Source organism: Pteropus medius, unplaced genomic scaffold (genome assembly GCF_902729225.1).
Source record: "Pteropus medius unplaced genomic scaffold, Ma_sr-lr_union100, whole genome shotgun sequence".
In the NCBI taxonomy this organism is placed as follows: Eukaryota; Metazoa; Chordata; class Mammalia; order Chiroptera; family Pteropodidae; genus Pteropus; species Pteropus medius.
Genome location: NW_024347791.1, coordinates 9,799,059 through 9,820,533, shown reverse-complemented (window position 1 = coordinate 9,820,533; position 21,475 = coordinate 9,799,059). Strand labels below are relative to the sequence as shown.

The following is a 21,475-nucleotide window of genomic DNA, read 5'->3' as shown; positions in this document are numbered from 1 at the left end:
TTGCACTTTATTCTCCAGAAATGTCACTGAACTATACTATTCGAGCATACATACACACCCCACGTTCGCTCCGGGGGTTAGAAAAAAAATTGCAGGAGCGAGTCAATCTGTGAAGTAAAGGACAAATACACAGTAGGTCAAAATGCACTTCCACTCTTGGATCTCGCCACAACGAAAAAGGCTTTGGCTTGGAAGCACATCAAGTCTTGCTGACAAGCCCGGAGGCTGTGCGGTTCCTGGCTTCCGGCTTCCTTCGTTGCTAAGGGATACCGGAAGCGCGCCCTTAAGCTCCGCCCATGTAAACCATAGAGTGCGGAAAAACTGAGCAGAAGGGTCGAGAAGAGAAAGCCAAGGCTGTGTTTCTTGCTAAAATGACGACCTTAGTGCTGGATAACGGAGCCTACAACGCCAAAATCGGTTACAGCCATGAAAATGTATCGTAAGTGTTCGTTTTCTCCGAGGGACGAGGGGTATACTCCTAGTATCACATACTATGCTTCATCTCGGGACCTCAGTAAACTGCAGACGCCCCCGCGCGGCCCTAACAGCCAGAGGGATGCTCTAGTTGGAGCTGGGTGGTTGGGGTGGATTTTGGACCCCGAACGTGGCACATGTGTTTCATTTTGTAACAGGAAGTTAGGAAAGTAGATTTCTTGAGAAGCTGTTTTTAACAGAGGGCTCCGTACACAAAGTTCATGAACCTTCAGGAATCGTGGGCGACATTTTGTGTGTATATGCATTTTCTTGGAGACTCGATTATAGCTTTCATCAAACCCTCCGTAACTCCCCCGTAGCCAAATGTAAAAATCACTGTCTCAGCGGCTGGAGACTGAAGGCTTTTGTCTAAGCTTTTCGAAATGCTCAATGGCTGACCTGCTTGATTATAGAGTCAATTAAATGCTACAGTAGCATTCATAACATATATGTTTGCATAAAGAATAAGCAAGTTTAAAGACACGCTTTTCATGTTCACAGAAGATTTTTTTTTTCCTTTTCCTTACTACTTTTCGTTTTCTTTTTTAGGAGGGCAGTGGAACTGCTTAGGAATATAAATTGTTACAGTCTTCTGGAAAACATTTGGCAGCGCGTATCGTTCTTATCCTATGATACAGCAATTCTATTATCGTATTACCAAAGGAATAAATTAAGAGATGCTTGATAAATTAAGAGATGCAGGAAGCTCTGTATTATTTATAGACATTGTGTACGTTAGCAAAAAAAAAAGCCAAATAGTCAAGAATACCAAATTGATTAAAAGTATGATACAACCATAAGACTGACTACAGTGCACTTTTAAAAATCACATCCTCGAAGAGTATTTAAACATAGAGAAAATGACAGCATAGTAAATGAAATAAGCAGGTACAAAACATTTTTACAGTATTAAGTCAATGTACACACACGCACAACTCTGTATGACTTGTGGCTTTAGTGGCTTTAGTTTGTCTTCTAAACAGACTGTAAGCCCACGGTGGACAGCAACCATATACCAAACTACTACTTTCTACTTCTGTATCCTCTAGCATCTTGTAGATTGAAAACCTTTGACTTCATGGAAACTTAATTTTATGGCCAAAATTCTGAACTTGTAAATCTTTTACCAGAATGGTATTAAGAATTTTTGAATTAAAGCCAGAAAGACCAGGAACTTTACCTAAGTTCCACTTTAATCTGTGTGATGGCATAACCAATATATCCACCTATAAAGATTTCTAGAGGATTATTCGAGAAAGATAAAGGGCCTAGTATAGAACCTGGTATATGTTAGAACCTTAGAAAAGAGACATTTTTTTATTATTTGAAGACACAATGAGAAACACTAGTTTGGGATATTTTTTGGCATCCAGGGTGGTGGTTAAGTAAAAATGTATTTTTAGCCACTAAGTATTTAGGTAATAATTATATTATTTGTTTTTTTCTTTATAGGGTTATTCCTAACTGTCAGTTCAGATCAAAAACAGCACGTCTTAAAACTTTTACTGCTAACCAGATAGATGAAATAAAGGACCCTTCTGGACTTTTTTACATTCTTCCTTTTCAGAAGGTAATTCAGTTATATGTCATTTCCAGCATTATAGACCTAAATTTAAAGATAATTTTAAAGGTATTTGTAAGATTTTGTATATATGGAAATATTTTTAGATCTTTGAGAAGTTATTTAAACTTTAAATGAAATCTTATTAAAACCAAAACTTAAAATTGTCTTGTTAAAAATAAATGACCATGATTTAATTATTGATCATGACTATGGGTACTGAATTTTACTTGTTTACGTTAAAGCTAAATGAGATGAACACGTTAAAGAAAATAACTATAAAGAGGCACCTCCACATATTGATATACCTTTTGAACCCTTGATATTTTGGTTATTGTATACTTGTAATTTTTTGAACTTTTAAAAAGAGAAAAACAATCAGTTTGAAAATCAAAGAGCTTTACACTGGTGAAAGTAAACCATAAAGAGACAGACATCAGTGATTTACAGTATATTAATCTCATTTTTTAAATCGTTCGAATACTTTTGATAATTAAATTTATAAAAAATTTTTTAGGGTTACTTGGTGAATTGGGATGTTCAAAGACAAGTTTGGGATTACCTTTTTGGAAAAGAAATGTATCAGGTAACGAATTGGAGTATGTATTCAAATTTCTATTTACATGTCTTATTCAAATGAAAAATTAGAACTTATATTTTAAGATTTATAAACTTTTTAGTATGTTTCTAATATGTATTTGTCACTTTATATACTTTGATTTTCTAAGTACTAAATAAGTGAAAGTGAATAGAATTTCCATTTTGAAGTGGGATTTGAGTTGAGAAGAGCAGTCTGTGAAATTCAGGATTAAAATTTTACTTAAGACTTCTATTTTAGATGAATTCAGTACTCATTTTTTTCACGATAAAATATTTTTGCCTATGTATTTGAATGTGTGACTATTATATTATGAAAAACTTGTGCTTTGATGTCTGTTGTATGACTTAAGGTATACTGAGAGAATTGTTCAAATTTTAATGCTTAAGAATGTGTGAGAGTGGAGAGGGGAGGTCAATGGGGTAAAGGGAACCAAATATGTGGTGACAGAAAGAAATCTATGAGCAGGGAACACACAATGCAATATGTATATATGACTTACTGTTGAATTGTACAATTGAAACTTACTGGATTTTGCTAATCAATGTCACCATAATAAAAAGAAAGAATGTGTGAGAGAATTATGTAAATGTTAAATATCCTCAAACTTTTCACCTTTTAAGTTTTAAAAACAAAATAACAGCCCCAGTGTTTGAGTTATTCATTACTTTTGCATAATTATCTTTAAACAATTTGACAGTACTAGTTTACTAATGCTACCATTAAGAGAGTTAAAACCGAATAATAATTAAAAGTACATGAATTCTGTAACCAGACTCCCTGGGTTCAGATCCTAGCTATGTCACTAACTAGTTATTTGAGCCTTGGTGACTTATTCAACTTGTCTGTGTCTCAGTTTGCTCAGCTATTAAATAGATAAAATAAGACTTGTCTCCTAGAATTATTGTGAGGATTAAAAATTTGTTTATATATGTAAAACAAGTGTTTATAATTATAACCACAAAGTTATAAAATTTGGGAGATTTTTTTTCTCTCATAGGTTGATTTTTTAGATACTAATGTTATTATCACAGAACCATATTTTAACTTCACTTCAATTCAAGAATCAATGAATGAAATCCTGTTTGAAGAATACCAATTTCAAGCAGTATTGAGAGTAAATGGTGAGTTAAAATTTTGGTTGAAATTGAGTTATGTGAGTATGGATATGAATTGGTTAAAGAAACACCTAAAATCCAAGAATATTGGATGATATTTTATATTTGAAGGAAATAAAACATGGAATATAAAAACCAGATGGACCTTTAGAGATTATTTAGTCAAACTTCTCTCCCTTTATCTTTTGACTAATATATTTCTCCCTAATTAAGTTCTAGCCAATATTTCTAATCTCCGAAAGATTATTATATCTGTGGTAGTTATCTTTTCTGTTACTGATATGTTTGCTATTGTTGTGATTATTGATTGATATAATGTTAATAGTTCAGGCTGCTAACATGAGGAAAAACAATCTGTAAATATTATCCAGAAGTAAGTTTGTTAAAAGTTAGAATTACATTACATGGCTGTACAATGAAAGAATTTAAATATTTAGCTTGGAATATTTAAGTCTATATAAGCGACAATATACTATAATGGGTAATAGCACTGTTTCTAGAACAGTGTTCTCAACCAAGGGTGATTTTGCTCCTCAGGGGACTTTCGCCAATGTCTGGAGACCTTTTTGGTTGTCACTATTGGGAGAATGCAACTGGCATCTAGTGGGTAGAGGACACATGCCACTAAACATCTACAAAGCCCTAACAACAAGGAATTATCTGGCCCAAAATGTCAGTAGTTCCAAGGTTGAGAAGCCCTGCCCTGGAGTCACACGTTTGAATCCTGGCTCTGTTACTTTCTAATGTGTGACTTTGGGCACATTTTTAACTTCACTGTGTTTCAGTTTCTGTAAAATAGGATTGTTATAAGGATTAAAACACATACTCATGGATTTTAGACTACCACCCAGCATATAATAAATACTCGGTAAAATTATCTGCTGTTAAAATAATTATTATAAGTTCTGAAATTAATATTTACCTTAAAATAGTGATCACAGATTTATCTTATATTTACCACAACAATGTGATGTTGTAAAATTTAAGCACTGCGAAGACCTTGTGACAGAATTATGAATATAATAAATTAACATTTTTCTTATAAAGTTTTTGTCATGCTTGCCTTGGTTTGCTACCTTTCTCTATTGCTTTAAATAATTACACTTTATTTAATGTTTGTTTTTCTTTATCTTTTTTGTAATAGCTGGGGCTCTCAGTGCACATAGGTATTTCCGAGATAATCCTTCTGAATTATGCTGTATCATTGTAGATAGTGGATATTCCTTTACACACATAGTTCCTTATTGTAGAAGTAAAAAGAAAAAAGAAGCAATTATTCGGTGAGTCACATTTAATTTTCATATTATTTCTTTGGATAAAACTGAAAAATATATGATAAACTGAACCAAATTTGCCTTCTCCCTTTTTAGGATAAATGTGGGAGGAAAACTCCTAACCAATCATCTAAAGGAGATCATATCTTACAGGTAATACTTCATTGTGATTCTTTTGGAGGATAAGTGCTGGCAGTGAGCTTTTTCAAGCAATTTAAAATTATTCCTTACCTTTAGTTGTAACTTCAGGTGACAATTCTATATCATTACTTAAAAAGCCATATCACATATATAAATACTAATGATATTCAAATGGAAAAACTTTCTAGCATATAAAATGGTAGTGTCCACCAAAAAGAAATTTACGAATTCTAGGGAGTTTAATACATTAATAGTATTTTAAAATTGTAAATGTCGTACATGTAAATTGTAAAATATGTGTAGGGAAAATAAGGGTGTAAAAGGAAGAGAAATCTGTGCCTCCCCTTTCTGACTCTTGTGTCAGTATAATATTTGAACTGTATTTATCTTTTAATTTCTGTAAGCCTTAATAATATATTGACATTTCTAGTTTTGGATTAACCAATATTAGTTGACTGTTTACTATTAAAAAATGAAGAATTAATATACTTAGCTACTTCCCAACTCTTTTCCTGCCTCCTAAATTTTGATTATGCTACTATTTTAAATTTTACTGTGGCCAGTATAATACTGTCACTATTTCTTAGCTCCCTTCATGTTACATGAGAAAATAAGCGAATCTACATTTCCTTCTGCCTTTCCTCTCTCCTTTATCTTTTTTCTTCATCAGATGTAACATTACTTTTTTTAAAAAACTTTTTTAAAAGATACAGTTCACATACATACAATTCACCCATTTAGAGTGTACCATTTCATTGGTTTTTAGTATATGCCATCCATTACCACAGTCAATTTTAGAACATTTTCATTGTTCCCAGAGAAACCCACTTCCATTATCCACAGTCATCTACCCAGCTCTAGTACGCATTTTAAAAACTGTTTATTTTTAAGTGATTATGGATTTAGGAAGTTGCCAGAATAGTGCAAAGAGCCTTATGTACCCTTAGAGATATCTAATATGACCGGTACTATATCAAACTGATAAAATTGACACTGGTGCAGTGTTGTTAACCAGACTACAGATCATATTCACTTTGCACCATTTTTTACATTCATTTGTGTGTCTGTTGTTCTTTGCGACTTCATCCCATGTATAGATTTATATAAACACTGCCACACTGAAGGAACTACTGTGTCACTCCAAGGAACTCCTTTGTGCTACCCCTTTATATTTGCTTCCCTACTTCGTCCCTGTCCCCTGGCAATCACTAATCTGCTTTCCATATCTAGTTTTGTCATTTCAAGAATGTTACAAAAACAATCATTTAGTTGTAGCCTTTAGAGATTGACTTTTCATTAAGTGTAATGCTATATATCATTTCTTCTTATTGAGGTATAAAGCATTTACATACTACTTTTTGCTGTAGTTAAATCTTCTTGCTTTGCTTATAGATTAATTCTCAAATGGAACACTCATAAATAGAATTCACAATGTTACTATGTGAATGTTATTCATTGCAGAACCAAATAGAATTAGGCTCAGTTTTGAAAAGTTTGGATATAGTTAGTTGCTTCCCCAGTCAGATTAGAAGCAGCAAATTAGTCAGAAAAATGTTGAGACAGATGACATTAACCCAAATGCAGGCAGTTTGAATCCAGAGACTGTATACTTAATCATTCCTCTATGCTGAAGGAAAAAAATGTATATATTTAAAAAAATCAAGGCTGTTGAAGTTCAACTTGAAGAGAATAAGCTGGAAAAAATACCTAGAAATATGTGTGAAAAAAATAATGGTGAAAAGACTTTCTGTAGTAGATGATAAAACATTTTTTAATTGTAATAAGGTGATACTTGTATGTGAGTTAACTGATAGATTAGTGAGACTGAACAGTTAATCCTGATTCAAACATTATATGTTAAAAAAGAAAGGCAATATATACCAAAGAAAACATCAGAAACCAGTGTGTTCAGGAAAGAATACAGGTAAAGTTAATTCTTCATAGAAAAATTAAAACTTTACTTTGCCTTATACATTAAAGTTCAAATGAATTTAGACTTAAAAATAAAACTGCAGCAAGAAGATATTTAACTGAGTTTCTAAGCATAAAAACAATAGAAATAATAAAGGATATATTTTTCCTACATACAGATTTTTAAAAAATAAACTTTTACTGAAGTAAAACATACAGAAAAGTTTACAAACCTGGATTGTACAACTCAATGAATTTTCAAAAAGTGAAGGTACCCAAGTAACCGGAACACAGTTCAAGCAGAATATTACCAGCATTCTAACCTCCCTTTTGTTCCCTTCTCGTCCGGAAAAACCACTGACTGCCAACAGAATAGATTTTGTGTTTAACTATATAACAATTTTAAACCTTAATGTACGTCAGAAGCCTTTGTAAACAAAACTAAGTTAAACATAAACTTGAAAAAATAAACCTGAAACAAATATGGCACAGGGTTGTTTTCTTCACTATTTTAAGAGCTATCAATCCATAAGAAAACTATCCTGGTACAAAATGGTTAGATAATTCTCACAAAACAAATGGTCAGTGGCACAAATATATAATCATTAGAGAGTTACATATAGTCAAAGGGTAAATAAGGATAATTCTGAGACATAAAAAATGTCAAACACCTATAGTAATTACAGATTCAGTTCAGATATTGAGCATTTATTTAGGAGGTTGGGTTGCATGAGTTAACAAAACAGTTAACATGGCACTTCTTAGTAGAGATGCAAATCAAAATGCCATTTTTACAATCCAAATTAATAGAATTTTTTCTAAAGGAGATGTTGCAGATTTGTGGTATGGATACTTATTTGCTTCTGATCAGAGCATAACTTGAAAATCAACTTTTCTGGTAAACAGTATGGCAATATACCAAGAGACTAAAAATATTTCATATTCTGTGTTCTACAGTATGAATAAATAATGAGAATCAGACAGACAGATAAAAATACCTATATTTCATTGATTCTGAGTTGTGCTTTTTTCACATTTTTAACCTTTGAAATTAAGATGAATCTTCCAATCATTGGTACCTTAGAATTTTTCCCTCTCATAGATATAGTTGTGCATCTTAGAGAAGGTGGAATATGGTGTATACAAAGGTGTTTATCATAACAAAAGCAAAAAGAAAAAAGCAAAAATAATATTTTTTATTTATTGAGTACAGGAACTATGCTAAACATTTTAAATGTGTGATTAGAACCATATACTTATTACAGCTATGTTAAGTGGCTGATCTTACTACCATTTTAGCGTTGAAGAGGTAATGTAACTTGGCTAAAGAGAAATTAAACCTAAGTCTCTTAATTCCGAAGTCCACGTTTTAAACACAAAAGTATCTTTTTTCTCTGTTCTAAACTTCCAACATTAGGAATGTTGACAAATACATTTTGGTAGATACCTTTGATTGAATATTACAGGGCAGTAAAAAAATCATTTTTAAGGAATATGTAATAGCATAAGAAAATGTTCATGAGATATTTAGTCTAAAACATAAAAAATAAAATGTATATAATTTATGTGCAGAGAAAAATATTCAAAGGAAATAACCTCACATTTTTGTTTGTTTTTTAAAAGGCTTTATACATTAAGCCTGTTTTCTTTGATTCACTCATCAAATATTTATTAAGCATCAACTATGTGCCAGGTACTGTGTGCTAACTCACAATACTTCCATAATCAGAAAAGAAAGTGCAGTGAGTTAAGGCAAGATTGTATTCAGAATGGTTAGAGGAAAAAGTTTGCTTTTTTTCTTTTTAATTGTATTTTATTAGTTTCAAGTATATAGTACATTGGTTAGACATTTATATAGCTTATACAACGATCTCCCTAATTGTTCTTTCTCTCTGTCTGTCCACCACCTAGCCATTACATTAATGCACTGCATTCTCTGTGCCGTGTTCCCCATCCCCGTGACCATCTATCAGCTACTAATTTGTACTTTAACCCTTCACCCCATTCTCCCAGCTCCTTAACCCCCTTCCCTCTGGCCGTCACCAGATTGTCCTCTATATTCGGGAGTCTGTTATGATTAGTTTGTTCTTTTTGTTCCTTAGATTCCGCATATAAGTGAAATCATATGGTATTTACCTTTCTCTGTCTGACTTATTTCACTCAGCATAATAACCTCTAGGTTCATCCATGTCATTGCAAATGGTAGGATTTCATTTTTTTTAATGACTGAATAATATTCCATTGTATATATGAACCATAATTTCTTTATCCAATCATCTGTTTAGGGTTAGATGATGGGCATTTAGGTTGCTTCCATATCTTGGCTATTGTAAATTGTGCTGCCATGAACATAGGGGTGCATAGCTCTTTATGAATTATTGTTTTGGTTTTCTTTGGATAAATACCCAGAAGTGCAATTGCTGGGTCAAAAGGTATATCCACTTTAATTTTTTGAGAAACCTCCAGACAGTTTTCCGTAGTGGCTGTACAAAAGTTTGCTTTTTAATTTGATAAACCTTACCACTTAACACCTCTGTTTTCAATTTCCTTCTTTAAAATAGACTAATGTCAGGGATAATGTGGAGATTACATAAGATAATGGAAATGACTATTCCATAAAGTTACAAATATTTTACACATTCAGGAATTTATTTAAAAAAATTAGTTACCCAAGTCTAATTCCAGAAAAAATACCTCAATGATAATTATAAGTTACATTTAAAATTTTTCCATTTTAAATTTTACAATTTTTTTTTATTCTGTTTAGGCAGCTACATGTTATGGATGAAACACACGTGATTAATCAAGTGAAAGAAGATGTATGCTATGTGTCTCAGGATTTTTATAGAGATATGGATATTGCTAAGTATGTCTAATGGTAACCTAAGAATTGGGAAATTGATTCTTGGGTAATGTTACACATAGTTAAAATATTTCATAAGTCTCTATTTTGTTTTCCAGGTTGAAAGGAGAAGAAAATACAGTAATGATAGACTATGTTTTGCCTGACTTTAGTACAATTAAAAAGGGCTTTTGTAAGGTAATTTGAAAAATCCTCAGAATCCTCAATGGTATTCAGGTGACCACCTCAGTCAGACTTGAAAAGTGTCAAACTGGGATTGGCAGAATCTTACAGAGTTGTTGACTATTGCCTTCCTGGTGGTCATTTCTCAAAGCCCAAGTGCATAAATGATTAATAAATAACTCATTAAAGTTATTTTTAAAAAGAACTATCAGCCAAATGATAGCACATGGACAAATCTGGATATTAACAGTATTATACCTATATTATGGTTAACCCTTTTCTGTTTACTTAAGAATTAATTCAAATCCAATTAGAAGTTGGTCATTTGCCTGTTGTGAATATTACTGATAAACAGCTGACCAAGGGCTGAATTTTACTTGTGTTTGGTTTGATAAAATTGGATTGTAGTTGAAAAGGGCAAAATCCAATGCACTTTCTAAGTGTTGAGAAGCAGATTATCTTGGATGTCAAAATAAGGTAATTTCTCTTTATCTATAATCAGCTCAGGTAAACTGTCAGTTCTGTGTTTAGATAAATGTGAAGTTTGCTCTTCTAATTACTGGCACAATGAGGACTGTTAGGAAGTTAAAAATCTTTAGTCGGAAATGTAAGAGTATATGCACAAGGAGAAGTTTATGGTACTATTCATTGCCATATACCTTAAAAGAATAAAAATTTGGAAAGAGCCTAAATATACACTAATGGAAGAAGTATAAATGTTCGTATATTCATATAAAGTAAGCAGTAGTGAAAATGAAGTAGAGCTACATGATCATCATGGATAAATCTCAAACACGTTTCTGTCCAGAACATTTAAAACATGATAATGTCGTCTACGGCCACGTCACCCTGAACGTGCCCGATCTTGTCTGATCTCGGAAGCTAAGCAGGGTCGGGCCTAGTTAATACTTGGATGGGAGACCACTTAGGAATACCAGGTGCTGTAGGCGTTAAAAGAAAAGAAGGAAGAAAGGAAGGAAGGAAGAAAAGGAAAGAAAGAAAAAGAAAACATGATAATGTCTAAAAGCAAGTTTTGGAAGGATGTGGACAGTTTCAGGCTATGCAGAATAAATTGTTCAGGAATATATAAATATGAAATAAATGTAGAAAACTATGTATGTAAATAACACCAGATTAAAAAGGGTGTGTTAATTTATCTCAAGTTGCATTAAGCTGGTTGATAGATACATGGGTTTTGTATAATTATTTATACTCCTTTGAATGTCTAAAATGTGAAAGAAATTTTTTCCAGCCAGATTATTGAGATGAAATACAAACCAGAATTCAGAGAAGGCTACCTGGTGCCTCATAAAGTTGAAATCATCCTGTGATGTCCTTAGAAACAGATCCTTGAGGAAGGACCTAGGCTGGCTTTCAGAAGTGGGAATTGGGACAGATTATGGGATCAGGTTGCCTGGAGGACATGAACTGGGGAGAGAAACTGGAAGCCCAAGTACTACATAAGATATGGAAGGTGTGTTTTTATCTTTATAAGATGAGGAAAATTGCTCCAAACATAGACATCAAGCTGCTTTCTCATTAAGCACATTTGATCATCCTCATAGCTGATTAAAACACTCCTGTGATATAAAACATCTCATTGACAATTTACAGCACTCTGTAGAATTAACAGTGGATGTATAGTAATCCATATTTCTATAGGGGTGGACCCTGAGTAAAGTCTCAGTGATTCCCAGTTTCTCCAAACTTGACTGATCTTTGAAAGCACCTGGCCACTTCAAAAACAGTCGGTATTCATGTTCTCCGCTTCTGTCCCTGGAAATGCTTGGTGCCTGAGTTTGAAAACTTAGACTTAATCTTAGAAAAAGTTTCTTCCAAGTGATTGGACTGTCAGCTGGGTTTGGAAATCCTTTTCTTTTTTAAAATGTAGTTCTCTCCTGCCCTGCAAATGACAACCTGTTAGTTTATTGGACATTATCTGCTAAACTCTGCCAGTTTCCTCCTTGCCAAATCGTAAGCCTTGTTTTCTCAAACCTGAACCTTTCCTAGTGAGTGCGATTATTCCAAATGAACATCGTTTCACCCATTATCTTTAGAAAAAAAAGCCCGAAGCCACATTATGTTTGTTGTTGCTCTTTTATTGCCTTTGGCCTTGAGGTCAGACTCTTGTTGTGGACTGAGCTTCATTAACTCAGTATAGACTTCCTGTTACTTGTGCACATTAATGTCAACTGAGTGGACAGAGTCACTTGGACTGGACTTTTGCCAGATGATAGAATGTTACATTGAATGTTTATTTCAAAAAAATAATGGCTTACTCTTTGTCAATTAATGTTAAAATTTATGCTTTCTTCACAGTGCATGTTAAATCATGCATATATCTTAATAATTTTTAAAATTTATAAAGATATTTTGTGCATGTTAGGATTACTCCTAAGATGTATTATTTTGAATTTAATACTTGTTTTCATTGTTGCCTGATCTGTAACAACTTTGATGAGAGCTGATAAATAGTTATGAAATTAGAAAAATAATACTACATGCAATAAAAAATAATTACATTTATTTGAGAGCCTTTATACTTAGGATATTATTAAAATTTGCACCTTGATAGTTTATTTGTTAAGTACTTGGGAAAAAGTTATTACCTTGATTTTCTAGGAATGTTGATAGCAACAATAACAATAAGATCTACAATACCGTTGTTGATTACAACTGATAGAAATTCCAGTTTTATCAGAAAGACGATACCTACTAAAGTATCATCCACTTGACTGATCTAAATTGAGAAAATAGCCTTCATAATTAATGATTATCACTTACTGCAGAGCTGTTGTAATTTAAACTGATCATTTATTTCATGGTACCAGAATGAAATTTATGAGGGCTGTGCACTAACCATGGGCTACATTGACTGAAATAGAAACTCTCCAAAGCCCTTATAAATTCCTTCATTTATCTGTGTCTAAAACAAAAATATTTTTGGAATTGTACTCTTAAAAAAAGAAACTACTTGTTGTTCCAAATTACATATTAACAGTTAATGGTTTAGAGCTAACATTCAAGGATATCTAGTTCTGGCTCTTTAGTTAGATGTTTGATCCTGGGTAAGTCACATGATCCTCTTCTATAAAATCAGGCCTATGGACTAGATAACCTCTTATGTTTTGTCAACTGAAATTCTCCAAGTCTGCATTTGTCTCAGGTTATTTTGAGTGTTGAGAAAATGAGTTATGTTCTTTCAACTCAAGCCAGTTATCACTTTTAAATGAATTTGTAAAATTACAGGAAATATCTTTTATTCTACCTGAGAAGGAAGAATACTTTTATCTGTGAAAGAATAACATTCTTCTCTTTGCTAGTGTAATAATAGTTTAATTGGGTTAAAAGTGATTTGTCATTTTCCTTGTTCTTCCTAGAGTATTGCGAATATTGTTTAATTTTTAGGACATTGTTATTTAAAAATGTTTCGAGGATGGAATTTCCAAATGATAACAACAACATTGTTGGCTTACATGTCATTGTTCAAGAATTTATTGACTACTTATTGTGTACCAGTACTATGCAATGGTAGGTAGCGGATATGTGATGGCATACATTAAAGACTAAGAAGGATAATACAGGGTAATAGTAGAGAATAATAGAGGGATTTAGAAGTCAGAAAAAGCCTCTCTCGGAAGCTGAAATCCGAACAGCTTATTTTCAAGTATTTTAAGTATTTGAAAAGGATTGGGATATATTCGGTTATGAAAGGAAAACTGCATATATGAGTCAAATAAAGTGAATGTCTATAAATCTAGAAGAGCTGATGATTCTTTAATCATGAAGAAGGATGTTGCACATTATTCTTTTCTGGCCCCTAGGGAGCACAGTTCCAGATGGGTGGGTTAGCAGAAAATAAATAATGAGAATTTCAGTGATAATGTCCATGTATTTGCCTAAATCATTTGGAAACTGATTTTCAAGTAGAGATTGAATAACTAATAAAGATGGAGGCTTTTTGCACAAGGGAAAAGAGAAATCCTAATAGAATGGAATCACATAAGCATCTAAGATAGCGTCTAAGGAGAGTGTCCAATAAGCATTTAAGATAGGGGAGTGAAAGTAGATAGTGGTAGAAACATAAGATGGTGTTTTTATTTAGAGAATATTCTTTGTTCTCTAGAAACATATCCATCTACAATTATAGTAGACCATGAAGTTCCCTTTCGTCTGTTCTCCTTTCTGTTTGAAAATATGTGGACTAAACTAGATTATCTTTAGGGGAATAGCTATAGTAGAGTCAGTAATTGTTTACTTGTATAGTTTAGGCAATGAGAGAAGGCCACATATTTCTAACTTTTGAGAATGCTGAAACTTCTAAGAACATGGTTATTAGTATTACATATTACTAAATGTTATTAGTCATGTGAGCTAGATCATGCAGCTTAAACTTTTTATCTTTTTTTTTTCTTTAAGCCAAGGGAAGAGATGGTGTTAAGTGGAAAATATAAATCTGGGGAACAAATTCTTCGTCTGGCCAATGAGAGATTTGCTGTTCCAGAAATACTCTTTAATCCTTCTGACATAGGCATTCAAGAAATGGGAATTCCAGAAGCTATTGTCTATTCAATTCAAAACTTACCTGAAGGTATGTAGTTAAAATATTGAATAGTAATAGTATTTTTAAAATATCATAAGCTCTGTGAACCCTAAAGAAGTCATCTGTTTCTTCTAAATAATTCCAGCAACCAGCAAGTCTTTATTTGCAGAGATTTCCAGGTTCAATAATGGACTTGAATAATTCTTACTTTCTTGTTCCTTGGTTATAAATTTGATATGCAAAAGTCATTATGGTCCATTTAAACTCAAAGAAATTCTCCATGTTTATTAAATTGTCATATCAATTTTAGAAAAAGTTTTAGTTTAACTTAAATTTGTTTATAACTTAGAAGTTTATAATTTAGCAATTTAAAGGTTTGGAGCTGTCGATAGGACTGGTTTATTCTATGTTACATGGATTAATATACAAGAAATTATTTTTAATGAGATATAAATATGGTGCTTCACAGTGATGTCTAGGCTCTCCTGAAGCATGATTTAACTAAATAATGTTCTTGAGTTTTAGATCTTGAAAGTGCCTTCCTACTTCATAAGGAACAGTCTAGGCATTGGAGAATATCTAGCTCATACAGTGTCTTTTTCCTCTCATTTGAAAAAAAAATAGAAAAAGAAAGTCACACAGCACCATCACTTTAACACAGTTATTTCACAACTGTTTTCATATTGACATTTTAAATAAAGTTACAGTCATGGAAAATACAATATTTTGTACTATACTGCTTTGATGTCATATCATGAGACTCAGCATCAATATAAGGGAACTCATTCTTTGTTCTGTGAACAGAGGCATTAGGTGGGATGGTCAGTACCTAGTATTATAATTCCTGATAAATTTCTCAGTGGTGCTTCATAGGCTTTTAACAGGCCAACCATATGGAACTTAATGTTTGCCATTATGTAACTTTAAAGAATGTAGAACAAAAGATCCTTTTTTAAAATATTATAGATTATGAGTACTTTCACTGTCAAATGTAAGTATTGCACAGTACTTACTTAAATATCTGTCTCAATGAGATAACATGGAAATTTGGACTCTCAAGTTAAAATATGAAGGACTTCCTTTTCATCCTTACACTAGTTCACAGTCTCAGCCTACATAAAGACCCCATCTATTTTAGGGAAGAACAATTATAATTATCAAATGTCTGCTACTAGAATGTTCACTCATTTATACACAGCTTACATATATAATATAATAAGTGACCAGTAGTTCAACAACTTCACCTTAGCCTTTATTTTAAAGGTCTATAGGTCATATTCCTATTTAATATGTCTGTTTGTGTAAACTATAACTTCATTACAAAATCTTAGAAATTATAATTTATTTGGTTATAAAAAAATTATATAATTTCCCAACTAGTACCTATCATCTACAATTGCTTTTACCTAAGCTCTCATCCTGAAAGATAAGTAAACAGAAAGATAAGTAAGCAGATTTTCTAATGCCTTTTTTCTCGCTCTTTTTTTTTTTCTTTTAAAGAAATGCAGCCACATTTTTTTAAGAACATTGTCTTAACAGGAGGAAATTCCCTCTTCCCAGGATTTAGGGATCGTGTTTACTCAGAAGTTCGATGTCTTACTCCAACAGATTATGATGTTTCTGTTGTGCTGCCTGAAAAGTAAGTGTTGGCTTATATAGAAACGAAACTTAGAAGTCATTTTGTACATAGGATAGAAGTAGCCTATAGGCAGACTTGAATTTAAAACCGATTTCTACTACCTTGGCAGGTTTATTTCACCATTGGGATTCTCATTTTCCTTTTCTCAGAAATCAAAGTGATAAACCTTATAATTTAGTGGATTAAATGGGATGAAGTATGTGAAATGCCAATCATAGCGGCTGGTACATAATGGGTACTTGGTTAACATAAGATCACTTCCCTAAACTAAGTCATACCTCATACCTAAGAGATTTTTACAGGCAAAGCAATTAGGTTATTATCTGTTTATCTGAGATGTGTCAATTCTCCAGAGTTTCAATCTAGTATAGAAATTTAAGAATTGATCCATTAAGTTAATGTCAATTCATAAGTTGTTTTGGAATGTTTTAAAATAATTTACAATATTTAAAATTAATTTTTACATTTAACTAGCCTTTCCTAAATTGTGCCCCCTTATCCTATTTTATGAGAAAAAGCAGATACCATTATTTCCATTTTAGTGGTAAAAAAAGTAAGGTAGAATTTTAGAGCTATAAGAAAGGCTTACAGATCATCTTGTTCAATGTTCTAACTTTGTAAAGAAATAAATGAGCTCATGAGTTGGCAAAGGCCTTACAGTGAGTTAATTACAGTGACCAGACTAAAACCCAGTTCTCTTTACCTTTCGGCAGGAGCTCTTACCACATATATGTCTAAATAACCCCTCCCTCCAAGTCTTAAGTGGCAGAACTGCACAAGACCTTATATATCTGACTCTTAAAGAGTTTTTGCTTTAAAGCTAAAGTAGAATATTTCAGAATTTATAGCAGTTAATAGAAGGCCCTTATCTGATCACTTAGTTTTATAGCTATCAGATGAAATAATAAATAACCATTAGATGTTGAAATGATTTTAATCAACATTGATGCCTATGTACTCTAAAGGGTATGAAGCTCATTGGATTTTTATCCTGCATTTTAAATGTAAATCATGTACACATTACAGGCCAAAAGATCCACAGAAATCGGTTTATTCTTTATTCATCGAATCTTATTGTACATCTAGTGCCAATGTGTGTATATATATATATATATTTCTAATGTGGGGGAATATATATATATTAGAAATTCAATAAATAAAATAAGGAAACATTAACTTTTTAAAAAATCTTTTCAGATTTGAAATTGAATTGGAGAAAGAGGAACAGTAGAAATAGAATGGAGTCATAACACAAAGTATAAACTAGTTTGTAGATAAAAGCAAACTAGATGTTTAATGTGTTATGATTTTACTTATTATCCATGTCCTACCATGTTACTATTTATTGTGCACCGTGTTTTTGAAATGTCTCATTTATTAGAGGCAACGAAGGATAGCAGCAAAAGCACAGACTGAAAACAGTTCCAGATTAAATCCTAGTTCCAGACTTAATCTCTCTCTACATCATTTTCTAAATCTATAAAATGAGAGTAATAATAGCTTTCATGGCTTGCTGTGTGAATTAATGAGATGACATATTTTGTCACATACAGAGGTTAGACTCAGTTATGACAGTGTTCTTTGTTTTATGCTTTTTTGGTCTTTTGCTTATATTCTTGTTTTTTATTAGAAGATCCATGAATTCATGGCACTGGTAAAAAGTCGAGTACTTAACTTGCAGTGGTGACCAAGGTTCCTTTCTTTCTGAGTTTGCTTTGCCCCTGTGAAGATTATGGTTATTTTCATACTTGAAATGATTTTCTGTTAAATTAAGTTGTATAGAGATTGCCACACTTTAGTTACTAATTAATGTTTCTGGCATTTCAATTCTATAAAACCATCTGGGTTTTATCTTTATTTTACCTTTATTTTTAGCCCTATTACTTATGCCTGGGAAGGTGGAAAATTGATATCAGAGAATGACGATTTTGAAGATATGGTGGTAACAAGAGAAGATTATGAAGAAAATGGACATAGCGTCTGTGAAGAGAAATTTGATATTTAAGAAACATTTCTGAATGAAAGTTTTGGCTGGTTGTAACAGGTTTAATTTCTTTTTAAAAGAGGTTAAGGACCTGTGTTACCTTTCATCTTAAGATAAAGTCTTGAGCTTATGTAAATACTTTGATCCATGGGTAATTTTCAAAGGTTTATAAGCTAGGTTATTAAGTAAACTGTAACTCAGTCCATATTTGCATTTAGGAGCTAGATTACTTTAACAGTGCTTATGGTGTTTCTGAGAGTAGGTTAGCTTTCATTAGAAGATGGAAGATTGAATGTGTTTTAAATTTAATTCTTCATAGCTGAAAGCAGAAACTTAACTCTCACCAGTTTTCCGTTGAAGGTAGTTTTGTGTGACTGTAATTAGGAATTGGCCAAAGTGTTTTCAGATTGATATGATTTCTTTCTCTTTTTATTTTAAAGATTTCATTTTTTATTTGTACATACAAAAGTTGGAAAGACTAATCTTATGGGTGTTTAAATGTTTATTTTTTACTTAGAGTAAGTCTGAAAAAGTGGAGACTAAAGCCAATTAATTTACTAATGTGTTTTGGGGACGTAGTTCCATGGTGTAGCAGTTAGCACGTTTGCTTTACATGCAGAAGGTCCTGGGTTTACGCCCCAGTGGAGCTATGGTCCATGGTCTACGGCCGTGCCACCTAGAACAAGCCTGATGTCTGATCCCAGAAGCTAATAAGCAGGGTCGGGCCTGGTTAGTACTTGGATGGGAGACCGTCACCTAGGAAGACCAGGTGCTGTAGGCATAAATAATAAAATAATAATAAAGTGTTTATGGTCACTACTGTGTTGGCAGAAATTTATTATTTCACTCATAAAAATTCTGTACCATTTTTTAGGTTGAAAGAAAATTTAAAGTTAACATGGGTTGTTCAAAAACTCTGGATACAAATGTTAGTGTTTTAAAACTCTTTTATATAATCCACAATACACATATCAAGGGGTTAAAGCCTTTCCAATTTAAGGAAACAGCTATCAGTGACCTTAATGAGTGGAGCAGGTAGGCTACTTTGGTTGCAAGGAGTAGAAACTTATTTGGGCTAGTCTAAGCAAAACAAAATTCATCAGCAGGACAGAGGATCGCTCATAAAATCTAAGAAAAAGCTGTAAGAGTCTAAGGAGGAAAAAAAAACCAGATAACCTCAGGAGTCTAGGTTATAGAAACTGAGGGACAATCCTTATAGGGCCTTGCCACCAAAATATCTCAGCTTCTGTATATTCTCATGTTATTATGCTCATGAATCAAATTCCTACCAGTCTCCTTAACCTGGTTAGGATCATGTGCCTACTCTGTGGCTTCATGAACTTTGAAAGTCTACTAAGGTAGACTAGAAGGTTTCTCAAAAGAAAATCAAGGTGAAGAGAGAGATGCTAGCCAGGGTGAAGGAGCTGTCTACTGCAATTATATTTGGATTATACTGAGTTAGGACCTGGTCAGTTCTTTCTAGACCAAGGCTGGTTATCATTACAGAGTTGCAAATTGATTGTGTTCATGTGATACCCAGTTAGTAGCAGAAAAATCTGTGGACAATGTAGCAAAAAGGTGCTGGTGGCATAAAAGAAGTTTGTGCAACCATAACAGTGTAACAGTGCTAAAATTTCAAGGTGATATGCTTGGAGGTAAAAAGGTGAACCCCCATTTAAAGGGCTTTCCTTGACTTATTAGGACCTTATCTTGGACAGGCAGAGTACTATCATCACCAACCAGCATGTTTTCCCTCTGAGGAACAAGTACAAAACTGCATTCCTCAACCATGACCTAGCCTGAAGTCTTCTGTTCTGCTGAGAATGATGGGTGTGTGTTCACATCCTTACTACAGTAAACTGCAATTTCTGTGTGCAGTGTAAGTCACATAGTTCTCATTTTTTGAGACACTAAAAATTCGTTTCTGAAATTAATGAACATAGACCCTAATCCTTTATCTTTAGTATCATAGCTCCCATGCATTTCAACACCTATGTAATTTTGAAACTTTATTGCTAGAGATAATGTTTTAACACTACAGAAAGTCAACTTCAAAGAGAACATTTAACATAAGCTCTAATGTCCAAGAGGATGCATTAAAGATATCTGTTGTTTTGGAAAAATATTGATGATTTTACTACTTCTAGTAAATCTCATTTGAGTTTATAATTTTTATTGCAATTAGCATGCATGGAAATAAAATGTTCCAGTGTTGGCCATACATAATATACACTTTGAGACAGTAGAGGATTAGGATTTACAGCAATGAGTAATCAAGAGAACAGTCCTGTCAAACACTTTTCTGTCTTGGTTTTGAAATTTTTAATTCAATGGTGATTGGCTTGACAGCAAACGGATCATGTTCACCTACTTTCTTTACTTTTGCCAGATCCCTTTAAACATTTCTGTTGGAGAAGGGAGAGAGGTAAATGGGATCAGGGAGGAATGTACAGGGAACACTTCAGTGCTATTTGAGATATATTATTTTTTAAGGTGGGTGGTGGACACATGGATGTTCATATTAAAATCTGTACTTTACTGTGTGCATGAAATAGTTGACATATTTCAATAGAAGAGTAGATCCTTAAGTGATACTAGGAAACAAATGGGTCCCCTCAATGAACAAATGCGGAGTAATTTCTAAAAGATGGAAAACAAATTGGGTTAAGTTGTTCGAGAAAAAAGAACAAGAAAAACCTTGTCCTGCATCAGGACAGGAGAAAACTACTGAAGACATAAGAACAAGTCCAGCGGTAATTTTAATTCAGGGCAAATACAAAGTGGATCATGGGCAAGCCATTGAATGAATGAATCGGAATCAGCTGAGTACTACTCCTTTTCTTAGAATTGAGGCTCAGGGGTAAGAGTAGAAGTTTAAGAGTTGTCCACTAAGCATCAGAATAAAACAAAAATTAAGGGAACAGCTGATTGGTGACACTGATCTTTGGCTAAAAAAGAGTTCAGACTTCATTGGAATTCTGACTGGGCAGGGCCCTAGAGAACTTAGTACACTTTCCTCCTGCTGAGGAAAGGCACCATAATTAGAACTTAGATTCATCAGCAGGTAAAGAGGAATTCATAAATGAAAAAAAACAGTCGCCCATGTATTAAACATCAGAGGAGTACTTAATCAGCAGAGAGGCACCAAATCCAAGAAACAAAAATTAACCCCTAAGGGAATAAAATAAGTAAAAGAAACTTCATAAG

General features: G+C 33.0%; 1 protein-coding gene and 1 pseudogene across 4 annotated transcripts; both read left to right on the top strand.

The window, feature by feature from the left end:
* Positions 1 to 253: 253 nt before the first annotated feature.
* Positions 254 to 18,404, top strand: ACTR6 (actin related protein 6). Of its 4 annotated transcripts, none has more exons than XM_039878006.1 (11): positions 254 to 439; positions 1,927 to 2,044; positions 2,553 to 2,634; positions 3,668 to 3,757; positions 4,896 to 5,031; positions 5,122 to 5,178; positions 9,845 to 9,943; positions 10,039 to 10,117; positions 14,522 to 14,693; positions 16,146 to 16,284; positions 18,160 to 18,404. In XM_039878006.1, the coding sequence occupies exons 1-11, from the start codon at positions 372 to 374 to the stop codon at positions 18,287 to 18,289; spliced, it is 1,170 nt and encodes a 389-aa protein (XP_039733940.1). In that variant the 5' UTR covers positions 254 to 371; the 3' UTR covers positions 18,290 to 18,404. The 4 variants fall into 4 exon arrangements, with proteins under 4 accessions (XP_039733940.1, XP_039733943.1, XP_039733939.1 ...); XM_039878009.1 differs by having other exon boundaries at positions 255 to 439; positions 2,553 to 2,621; positions 3,634 to 3,757; positions 4,962 to 5,031; XM_039878005.1 differs by having other exon boundaries at positions 256 to 439; positions 2,553 to 2,621; positions 3,634 to 3,757.
* LOC120615165 (uncharacterized) lies at positions 10,934 to 11,052 on the top strand (annotated as a pseudogene).
* Positions 18,405 to 21,475: the final 3,071 nt, after the last annotated feature.

Bases quoted from the DNA above. Each gene is read 5' to 3' on its own strand.
- ACTR6 (XM_039878005.1), top strand. From the start codon at position 372: ATGACGACCTTAGTGCTGGATAACGGAGCCTACAACGCCAAAATCGGT. The intron at 440-1,926 runs GTAAGTGTTCGT...TTTTCTTTATAG, and splicing joins TACAGCCATGAAAATGTATC to GGTTATTCCTAACTGTCAGT. The intron at 2,045-2,552 runs GTAATTCAGTTA...AAAATTTTTTAG, and splicing joins ACATTCTTCCTTTTCAGAAG to GGTTACTTGGTGAATTGGGA.